General features: G+C 41.2%; 2 protein-coding genes across 4 annotated transcripts; one reads left to right on the forward strand and one right to left on the reverse strand.

Annotated features, from left to right (window-relative positions):
- Positions 1–988: 988 nt before the first annotated feature.
- Positions 989–7,016, forward strand: styx (serine/threonine/tyrosine interacting protein). Of its 2 annotated transcripts, XM_034580952.1 has the most exons (12): positions 989–1,232; positions 1,593–1,625; positions 3,454–3,507; positions 3,599–3,696; positions 3,812–3,872; positions 3,968–4,004; positions 4,093–4,132; positions 4,347–4,397; positions 4,651–4,723; positions 5,803–5,896; positions 6,427–6,476; positions 6,818–7,016. In XM_034580952.1, exons 1-12 carry the CDS (start codon positions 1,068–1,070, stop codon positions 6,896–6,898), a joined length of 837 nt encoding a protein of 278 aa, XP_034436843.1. In that variant the 5' UTR covers positions 989–1,067; the 3' UTR covers positions 6,899–7,016. The 2 variants fall into 2 exon arrangements, with proteins under 2 accessions (XP_034436843.1, XP_034436847.1); XM_034580956.1 differs by having other exon boundaries at positions 1,001–1,232; positions 6,427–7,016.
- A 400-nt stretch (positions 7,017–7,416) lies between these two features.
- gnpnat1 (glucosamine-phosphate N-acetyltransferase 1) lies at positions 7,417–11,285 on the reverse strand. Of its 2 annotated transcripts, none has more exons than XM_034580975.1 (6): positions 11,110–11,285; positions 10,119–10,285; positions 9,656–9,718; positions 9,281–9,408; positions 9,021–9,082; positions 7,417–8,847 (listed from the first exon to the last, which is right to left on the reverse strand). In XM_034580975.1, exons 2-6 carry the CDS (start codon positions 10,270–10,272, stop codon positions 8,700–8,702), a joined length of 555 nt encoding a protein of 184 aa, XP_034436866.1. In that variant the 5' UTR covers positions 10,273–10,285; positions 11,110–11,285; the 3' UTR covers positions 7,417–8,699. The 2 variants fall into 2 exon arrangements, with proteins under 2 accessions (XP_034436866.1, XP_034436855.1); XM_034580964.1 differs by having other exon boundaries at positions 11,107–11,284.
- Positions 11,286–11,314: the final 29 nt, after the last annotated feature.

Consider the following 11,314-nt stretch of genomic DNA (forward strand, 5'->3'; position numbering starts at 1 on the left):
AAATAAAATTGAATTGAATATGCCTGTCTTACTTGATCCTTTTTCCCCGCTTGTTGTTGTTATACAAACACTGGAAAGTAGTGTCATGGTGTTGTTTAAAAGCTCTAAACACATAAATACAACACATTTTGTTGACAGCATCCATGTTTTTCCCACATTACAACTTCCAAGCACATGAAATGGGACCTTCTGAGGAGCACGTGAACTCACAGGAGGCAGACTTGCCTACAGGGGGCTTTCTTTGCATAAGTGTGGTGTTGGTTGGTATTTTTTGGTTGAGAAAGGATGACATTAGCAACTTTTTTCACCGACTTTTCCAAATTGCTGTCCCAACTTGAGATGGACTTCATGTAAATCTTCCCACTCAGGAACTCATTTTAAATATTTCGACACCACATGAACATTCCAGCAACTTGGCAGCCATCTATTCAAAGACCCCTGACAGTGCGGATTGGCTCTCACGTCATCCTTATCCGCACGTATGATAGACTCATCCACCCATCGCCCACATAATGGAATCATTTTCTCCACCATCCCCTGCATGAACATTCCAAAAATAAAATAGCATCCACTGAGCCAGAATTTCGGCGACTCTGCCTCGCCTCAACGATGCGCTCGGCTGCGCTGACTCAGCGGTTTCTCCCAAAAAGAAAGCAAATTGTCCCCTGATGACTCGTCTAGTTGGATTATTTCACCCCCCCAAACCCATCTGCTATTAATTAGAAATTTTTTTTTATGACCCTTCCCACCCGACTTGGGATCCATCAATACCAGACAGTTGTTTCTGCCTGACAAGAGCAGGCTCCAACCATGTCACTGGTACAGTCAATGTGTGTGTTGATAGAAAATACTAATAATTAAGTGTCTTGTATTTCAATTAATTTCTTTCTTCGCTTTATTTTGGCATCAAAAACTTCCCATACACGCCCCAACACTGCCGTGCGCTTCTCAAGCCGTCCACTGGGCGTCGCTGCTGCCTCCCTCTCTTATTTCCATCCACGCGGCCGCTTGCCAGCTGCCGCGCGGTCACGTGACACATCTGTCAGGGGACAGCATGGCGGACATGCATGTGGAGCCTCAAAACAAATCGCATCGACTGTCCAGCTAACGCGACAGAAACACGCACAGAGCGCGACGAGGCCGGAGCCGGCGGTGGCCGAACCGACAGCAGCATGGAGGAGGACAACAAACTCCAGTTCCCGTCTCTCCCCGCGACCAAGGAGGAGCTGCTGGTGAGTGTGTGTTAGCCGACATGTCCACCGAGGCTAACCCGAGCTAACCTCCGGCACTGCACCTCCTCGGTCCGCCTGAGGAAACACGCCCGCCCCAGTGAGCGGTGTGTGTTTAACTGGGTGCAGCGCGTCCATGTGGACCAGCGCAGCACCGGTGTGTTTCTGTCTTTAGTCCACGTCTGTTCCCTGAGGAAACACTGGGTAGCTTAGCCTCTGACACCACTGTTAGCCACGTATGTACACAGAGTTCACTGGGGCTCGGTCCTCCCGCTGCTTTGTGGCGGTTCAATCTCCAGGTTGTGTCGCATCAACAAATAAAGTGTCCATCTTTAACCCCACTGTGTGTTTCCCCTCTCCCAGGACTGGGCTTATCCAATGAGACGAGAGATGCAGGTATGTAAGAGCAGACTGTTGACAGCAGAATGTCTGTTTGTTGGGTGGGAGGATTCCCAGGGCTCAGTCCCCTCACATATGAAAACAGCCCCTGATTATTAGTGTCTCAGTTATCACACTGCACTGGTGGAATTCACTTATAGGCTAATGTACGAGTTAATTGTTGTTGACTTTAACCATAATGTCCAGCTCTAATCCAGAGAATAGGTTGTATATAAATCTGAGAACCTGATATTTACCAACACGGCTTACATGTGAAATGTTCTAATACCATTAGTCCCTCCCTGATACTGAGTCTGATACCTGGACTTTAATACATTATATATACATAATGTATTAATGTAGTACCAATGCTGTATGGAAGTAAAGATTGCTATAATAATTGGATGGTCTAATACTTGTGTTTAAATTGGAAACACCCCTCCAAACTGAAGTCTTGCATGTAGTGCACGACACCGTTTCACTTGTGGGTCCTTCCATCGTGAAACATTACCAAATTGCTGACATTTTATCCAGTTCTGGCTAATGTGTTACTACTGGGAATTACTTCTTCTTCACCACTCTGAAAACAATACTTGTCGCAGAGCAGTGCAACTGCTGTTTTGGAGCAGCGAAGAACAGGTGATTTCTCAAAAGAATATTGCAGATTTATCTTGGTGAAACTTGGTGAGCAACTTTATTCTTGTATCTGAACACCTAGTTCCCGTGGACTGAAAATCATTGATTTTGAATAGAGTTTGGACAGATTCTTGTATTGGCTGCTTAAATTACCTCTACAATGGACACTAGTCAAGACATTAGGGTCTGACTAATGTGGATGTTTGGAGGCCGATATTAAGGAGTACCGATGCCAATATATTGGCCAAAATAAATATATTTTGAAAAAAATTGGCAATGATTTCTAATAAATCATTATCAAACCATTGTCTAAAAGAAATTTAACAGAAGCTTTATATTTTACAGTTTAAGCATCTAGAAATAAAACAAAAAAAGTAATACAATAAAACGTCTAGAATTTGAATTTGTGTAAATGTGCAATGTCATCAATGCACATCTCTTCTGCCGTGTTTATTCTGTAAAATACAACTTTTCAAATTGGTGCATATTGACAAACACAGATACCAATAATATGTCTGTTAATGGATCATATCTGCACATTTTTACTGGCCATCTTGGGCAAGGCAATAGAGCAATATCAATAATAATTCGCAATATAATTTTCATCAATAGCAATATGACAAAGTCCAATATATATGTATATATTTCTTATACATAGTAAATGCAAATCTGTTGCTTTTCTAGTCCTGATGACCACTCAAAGTGCTTTACAGTACAGTTTTATATTCACCCATTCACACACACATGCATTCAGTGCATATATGTGCAGCACTTTCTCTATGAGAAGGTGCAATTTGGGGTTCAGTAACTTGCCCAAGGACACTTCGGCATGTGGACCAGGTCATAGTGCAAGCACAGCTAAGACATAATGTTTGTCTTTGTCATTGCCTGCTCATAAAAAAAGACTTTAAACCCACAACCTTTACTCAGGAGCAAGACTCAGTCTTTAACTTGACATACCACATACTAACTTGACATAATGTGACATTTATCATGAAAAGTATTGATATCGGCTGATGTGTAAACTTCTATCTTCCAGCCCCGCGTGCAACAAATAGATCAGTCTGGCTCTAAAGACATCATGTCCATAGAGAGGTTAACTGTCTCGCCCTGGGTGAATTCATGTATTTGGGGTTGAGGGATCCTTCTCAACGTCAGTTATGTCACTGCCTGTGTTAATTTGCTGCCCTGCTCTATCTTCAATTTACAGGAGATCTTACCAGGGCTGTTTTTAGGTCCCTACTCTGCTGCAATGAAAAGCAAGGTAAGTTCTCCAGGAGGCCGACACAGAGAAACATTTTCTGCTCGTATACTTTTTGATCCTCTTGTTACTTATCTACTTTCTCTTTGCGCAGCTGCCAATTCTCGAGAGACAGGGCATAACGCATGTTGTGTGTGTCCGCCAAGACATAGAAGCCAATTTTATCAAACCTAATTTCCCTCATACATTTAGGTTAGTATATTTTTCATGTGACTGCATATGTGTGACATGTTGAAAGTGAGTTTATTTGTTCAAGTCCTTCCTTGCTAACCCATAAACTAAATGTTGTTGTGTTGCATCTTTGCAGATACCTTGTATTAGATATTGCTGACAATCCAGTGGAAAATATAATCAGATTTTTCCCAACGGTGAGTTAACAAAGCAGCCTTTATATTTCCTTCTTCGCTTGCTGAAATGAGATGTCCGGCAATTTCATTTCTCTCCTTCATTTTCTTCCTCACAGACTAAGGAATTTATCGATAGCTGCTTAGCAACAGGAGGTAGGAATGCATGCAGTGTCCTTTTACTTACTCAGATTGTCAAGTAGAAAAGAAGAGTTGTCAACCATCTCTCTTCTTTCTCTTCTAGGAAAGGTACTGGTTCATGGTAATGCAGGGATATCAAGAAGGTGACGTTTGCTTTACATTCTCACATGATTTTATATTGTAATTTCTCAACATGCACTTAGCCCATTGTGTAGTGAATTTCCATGACATATGGCTGCTAAAGGTTTCTAATCTATCCTTGGATATTGTATTTTTAATTCACTTAATTATATTCTCAGATTAGAACAAACTATAGCTTTGAATGTGACACTGTCCTTTATTCCTTGTTTGATTTAGTGCCGCCTTAGTGATTGCATACCTTATGGAAACCTTTGGGATGAAATACAGGTAGGTTTTCTTTTGTTTTCTTCTTAGTTTTACATCATTTGAAAACTTTTCAATTTTCTTTTGTACCATATAAGAGAAATTGTATGATAGAATGCAGGTATCAGAAATATATACTGCAGCTTAATTGTTAGATCATTTTGGTTTTTTTTAGAAGCATTCTTCTACAATTTAGAGCTAAAACACACTGGTTTAGAGTGATGATACTCAGTGTTTCAGAGACTGTGGGTGTAACTTTGTCCTGTTCACTTTGAAGGGATGCATTCAGCCACGTCCAGGAGAGGAGGTTCTGCATCAACCCCAATGTGGGCTTTGTGCATCAGCTACAGGTGAGGCTTGACCCCCTCACACAGGTGTTAACTGGTACTCAACACAATATACTGTCAAGAACGCTGCTTTTGTTTCTATATATGATGACTGCAGCAAAATGTTCTGCTTGAAGACTTTTGCATCCTTTTTTAGACATAGATTTGATCTATTAATTAAAAAATTTAAAGAAAAAAAACAATAATGATTTTCAGGCACTATGTCATCCATTAATGTCCGTCTAACAGACATATACATGATGAAGTATGAAGAAGAGGGTCTTTATACATCCCTTCACATCTTACTTATGAAGAAAAGAGTGTGTCATATGGGATATTAACAATATTGCAGCAGATCATTTGATGTTTAAAAAGATGGAGAGTGTGTGTTTAAAACAAGGCTTAGTCCGGTGACCTGTTCTCTTTCAGTATGAATACTAATTCTGAATAATGGTCTTGAATAATGGACCCTGTAGAAATAATTTCCCCATCTTCAGTATGCACACACCCATCACTCAGCAGGAGACATTTAGCAGTGAACATATTCATTTGATTTGTAAGCAACATGAGGATGAGCAGAGTTTTCTTTAGCAGTCGCATGACAAGTATGTGGTTAGGGTTAGTGAAGGCACATTGCTTATCAGTACCAAGGGTAAAAGTCATTGTATCCTAATGAATGTGTGTGTGTTGTGTTTCTGTGTGTATTATATGATATTGTATTGTAATATAAAATGTTATAGTTCTTATTACATCATATCATATTGTATGTTATATTTGTCCTGCCACAGTTTGAGGGAGGAAAATATGAGCAAGAACATGTTTACACACCATAGAAGGTTTCTAACAAAGTGTTTAAAATCTGTGGATACATTTTTTTCGTACACACAATACACTGGCATGAAGGGTAATGTTGACATTTTCTGCTATCAGCCATGACAGTCTCCAGGTTGAACATTTAATTGAAAGCAAATCTTCCGTCAGCCTGAAAAACCGGTTCAGAGAACATAACATCACATTACTAACAACATGCTCTGTTCTGCTGACTGTGCTTTTCTGCAACCAATGCTAACTCCGTACAGCCGTAATAAGTGTTTGTTTCCTAGGAGTATGAAGCGATCTACTCAGCCAAATTGACCATTAAGATGATGTCACCGATGCAGTTGGGCAGGTCCTTCTCTTTACAAGCTGGGATGCCAGGTTTGTACACAGTGTGCGCAGTCCTGCACCATCAGCAAATTCATACTTACTTCTGCACCCTTTAATATCATGAATGTTTCTATTTAGGTGGCTCAGACTTATATTCCAGTTGCAGCTTCCATGAATTGACTCACAATTTCCCTGATCTGTTGTATGCTAATGATTTCACCGAGCTCAAACTGTGAAGTATTCAGGGTTTGACACATAATTAGATCCAGAAGGGATGCTTATTTAGTCTGACTCACCAGATGTCTGATGACTTTCCTCTACCAATGTGATTTCATAGCAACGGCATAAAGTTAAGAACTAACATACAAGGACAGAAAAGAGAAAAAAGGATACATTTGAAAAAGAAGTCAGCACAAATCACAAGATATTTCCTAAACCGGATGATTCTCCCCTGCTGACACAGCGCTGTAGAGGCAGTAGGTCCGGCCTGTGATTTGCAAACTTGTTTTTGAACTCAACAAACTGTGTAATGATATGTGCTGTAGGTTAACTTCTTCTTTTTGTCCACATTTCTTCAACAGGAAGCCGTAAGCGCAGCCTGGAGGAAGACGAAGACTTTGGAGCAATGCAGGTCACAGCAGCACAGAACGGATGAGCTTTGCTTACATTTAGCCGTGTGGCGCAGTGCACTCGTTTCTTTTTTTTTTTTTACATTTTTAATGGGATTAAAAATGTAAATATTTGAACTTTTTCTAATGGGAAGGGAGGAGGGCGGGAGGGGGGGACCACTCATGTCTGAGACGTGGAGTGCTGATGGGGATGGGCAAATTTGATAACAATTTTTTTTTTTTTTTTTCTTGAACTGTATGCACTGATGGGAGATTTTTTGCAGTTTTATAGTATTTAAAGCATTTTGCATTTGCAGCGGGACAGTATTGCAATAATGCACTTTCGATACTTGAATTTGTGTAGACGACCAGAAGGGGGCAGTCGGCAAAAGGGAAAGTAGCCCGGATGTTGCCCAGTGGAGGACACGAGAAGAGGAAAAGCTAATGCCTTTATTTTGGGAGTGATAGGATTGTGGACTAATATCAGGCTTAATGTGAGATAGTAAAGAATTGAAAAATAACTCACTGCTTAATAAAAAGAAGTCTGACAGAGTTCAACAGTGTTTTTATGTGTTATCTTAATGCTGTGCTTTTATTTATTTATTCCCTAAAGACACATTTTATATTGAAAAATAAGATGTTATTCTACATGCTGTTATAGTATTTATTTTAACAGAGAGCTTTGGGGGCAGAATGGGTTTAACCATGAGGCTGAAGTTTGTTTCATTTTAAAACAATTTTGCAATGACGCCACTTAAATCCATCTTCCGTCTTCCACTTATCCGGGCTCGGGTCGTGGAGGTAGTCGGCCAAGGAGGCTTTCCGATGTTCCTCTCCCTAGTTACGCTTTCCACCTCTTCCAGGGGGATTCTATGCCCGATGGGATATGGTATCCCTCCAATGAGTTCTGGGTGAGCCCCAGGGTCTTCAGAATTATTTTACAAAAAGAAATTAAGGTGAATACTGTAGATCAGAATAGTTTATTTTGGCAATTACATATTTGGAAATAAATTACATAAAATATCTTCCCCTGTTCTCCAGAATAACAGCATAGTTATAAATCTTAACTACAAAAAGCTTAAATAAAGGTTTGCTTACAAAAATCATTGTTACCCATTTCTCATCTCTTCTGATTGGGAATATCAACCAGATACAAAACTGTAAAAACCTATTACTTCATTTCTATTGCCTCACAAAACTTTTGTTGTTCAGTTGATGCTTTATGTATTGGAACCTTCATAATTATCCAGCAACACAACTGTCAGAGAAAGAAAAGTCTTCTGTGCAGAGAGGACTGAAGAATGAAACTCAAGTAGAACCTGTTCTCTTAGGAAAAAGTTGCTGTTCTTTGGTGACTCGCCCTTTATGATCAATACAACAGAGATTGTTTGCTGAATCCTGATCCTTCAAGCATGTTTGGTTTTGTAGTGTTGTTGAGAAACTGTTGTAAACTCTTAATTCTTTTGTTCATCTGGTGCCTTCTTCCTGTCCCGAGCGCGTTAACTACCAGTTTCATGGTAGCCACAGATATTTGAAAGTTCTCTGTCATTTACTCAGCAGCGTAACACGAGAGGACATCACATTTACAGTAACTGGCAGATGATGAGGAAGATGATGTCAGGTTACCGTGGTTACCAAAGGGGCGCAGGATGATGTTGAACTGAGCAGAGGGCTTTAACATACATTCATGTATCTGCCAGTTCTTAAGACATTGTCAAGTTCAGATGTCGGTTTGTGTACAGGGCAAAAAAAAAAAAAGGTGACCATTTCCCCCCCCCCCCCCCTAGTGCACTGCCCTATGTTTTCTTTTTTTTTTTTTTTTTTAAAGAAGACTAGTGACACTCTTAGCCTACATGAATATTTGCATTTCGCTCATTAACTGCCTGTTTTCCCTTCAAATTCTACATCTAATGGTCTCATACAGCTGCCAGGCGAGCTCACTGTGTCACACCCCCCATCCCCTTCGCAAATTCCTCCTTCAGATCTACATTGATCTCATCCGGGGCCTCTCTGCATGTCTGCCTGCAGGGCTCCTCTGTGGGGTCACTTCTGGCGCAGGTTCTGCTCTCAGGTCAGCTCCACTGTCAGGAGACGAAGTGCACGCAAAGAGGAGCCCTGCAGACAAGACCCCTTTCTCTAGAATCCTGCTTGGAGTAAATCAATCGCAAAAACATAGAACTTAAATCCCTGCATTTATAAAGATATGGTCCATTTCTCCCAAATTGTTCTCAAAGCTGCTGCTGTCCTCAGTCAGAGAATCGACACTGCATGTAGGTCTCCTCTGATGCGCCATAGCCAAACTTTTGGTAAAAAGCCACATTTTTGGGTGCACATTCCAATGTGATTTTGTAGCAATTCAGGTTTTTGCTGAGAAGAGTAAGAGTTGAAACTAACCTACAAGGAAGAGAAAAAAGAAAACGGATGAGTCTTTAAAAAAAGGTCAGCAGAAATCCCAAGATGTATCCTAAACTACCTTCATATGCATAACATTATTGAAATACACGGTTTTAAACATTAAAACGAGCGTAAAGAAGATTTCTGTGTCCAGCTCACACAGGTCTACTCACAGTTTGCCCAGCTGCTTCCCTCTGCAACCGTCACTAACGACTACCTCCTCCACCCGGCCTCTCTGCAAACAAAACCCCAACAGAGGTGGTTTTCATTATAAATACATAATTTCAACCAATTTTAAGATTATAAATAATCAATAAATATGAATCAATGTAAAAAAACAAAAAACAGAACAGATTACAAATATAACCTTTAGAAAGAAATTATAGTTGCATCTATTATTAAAATATACACAAATTGTTGGGGTGTAATTTACCTTAGCACAGGAGTGGATGAATTTGTGTTCTGTGATCAATGTGGCCGTAGCAACAATCTGTCCCAGATTTGTGTCCTCCACCACAATCACAAAGTAGTCTCCCGTCTTCTTCATATGCTCAAACTTTTCTGGAATCAAAAAGACAACAATTTGTTTTTAATGGATCTAATATTGTATTTAAAGTCCGTACACTAGCTGCAGTTAATTCAAGTCTGATGCCCAGAAAGAGAGTTGACTTCAAAAAATGTGGGTGCACTTTGGGAGTTAAAATATTTGAGTTGTGTGTTAATTGTAAACGTTCTGAACAAAGTAAATAGAAGGGCAGTATCTCACTTTATTCATACATCAAATAAGCATTATGTTAAGCAAACTCACTTGTGAATTGCTCGGGTGTGACATCGCCTGTCTGCGTGAGTTGAGATAGAACCTTGAAGAATCCTGAAGCACAAACACACAACAGTTGATGAAAGCAACTTTTTTAAGTTATATTTTAATTTATTACATTACTAAAATCTTTCATCTAAGCCACTTAGGAGAAAAAAAAGTGTGTTAATATTTGTATTATTCTTCACTACAGGTTTATCTACAAAACAGAAACATGACATTAAAAAAGAAATACAGAGGAGGGTTGAGCAAGAATAATGTGGACTCTGTTATTTTGGGTTGATATATTGAGTTAGGGAGGATGAGTAAGGTGGTGTAGAGAGGAATCAGCTCTGAATAAACTTCAGCAAGAAAGACCAGGTGTTGTGGGATCAGATTGTCCTTTGGGGTTGCTCTAGGGCTAGTAAAATAATATATTAAATAAAAGTGGTCTGAAATATGTCCCCGGACTCACCTCTATTGAAGTCGGCCATACAGAGCGGCCTCAGCACCAGGCCTTCTCCGGGGCTGGACGGAGAGATGGGTGGAGAGAAGGACACGGTGTTGCAGCTCCAGTCGAGCTCCTTAAGCAGAGAGGGCTCAAAGAGCGGAGTCTCGTCCAGCAGCATTCCAAGACCTCGGCTTAAAAAAAAACACACACAAAGGCAGGTGAGGGGAGGTAAGTTCCCACGCCGATAAAACAATGAAAGTATGACCCACTGAATAGAGTCTCATCTAAGATCAGCAGTATTGACCGTACCTACGTGTGTGCTTGAACTCACACAGGACTTTGATCAGACAAACACAATCTGACGTGCCTCCCTTTAATAGCTGTAAGAGCCTGCTGGCATTTAAACAGACACACGCCCTTGTGAGATAATGAGGTGACACCTTAGTTTCTTGAGCTGGTTTTTTCTCTCGATGATGATGATGATGATGATGATGTGGACCAGGATGTGTAATGTGAGAGGGGTGAAACCAACAGAGGGCCATTCATAGTGAAAAGTTATCACTGCTAAGTTGGATGAAGCTAGCAGATGTTTACATAGTGGTTTCCATGGCAGCCAAACACTGCTGTCACCAACAACAAACAATGCGAGTAGATTATCACAGTTAAAATAAGTTTAGAAAGTGGTATTAGGACACCATGTTTCGCTACGGTAGCCCCAGTGGCCAAATAACTCATGAGCACTTCTCCACTAACGTTGTACGGACCGGTGTTTCAGCTAGCTAACGTCACATTAGCAGAGATTCGTTTACTGAAGTGACATCTGACTGAGTGTCCACACGTATAACACACATGTACTTTACAAGCCCGTGTCACTTTTCCTCGTGTGTCCCGTCAAGCGGCCAAACAAACTACACAACCCAGCGGCTTTAACCCCACATGCACCGCCAGCGCTACTCCCGAGGGGGTTAGCCCATGCTAAGCAGCGAGCTAGCGATCTAGCTTGGGAGCTTACCGGTGACAGGAGCACAGGGAGGAGAGAGGCACGGCGCAGCGGGGCTCCCACAGACCGGAGGACGCACGATGACAGCCCGGCGAGCTGCTGGTTCTGAGTGAGGCTGGGCTACATGGTCGGGGGGACAGCGTGGGTGTTGCCTTCTGCTGCTGCTGCTGCTGCTCACGCCTGACGTGGTGACGACGAGCGGTCGCATGCCTGACGTGGC

Source organism: Hippoglossus hippoglossus, chromosome 3, assembly GCF_009819705.1.
Source record: "Hippoglossus hippoglossus isolate fHipHip1 chromosome 3, fHipHip1.pri, whole genome shotgun sequence".
Lineage (NCBI taxonomy): Eukaryota > Metazoa > Chordata > Actinopteri > Pleuronectiformes > Pleuronectidae > Hippoglossus > Hippoglossus hippoglossus.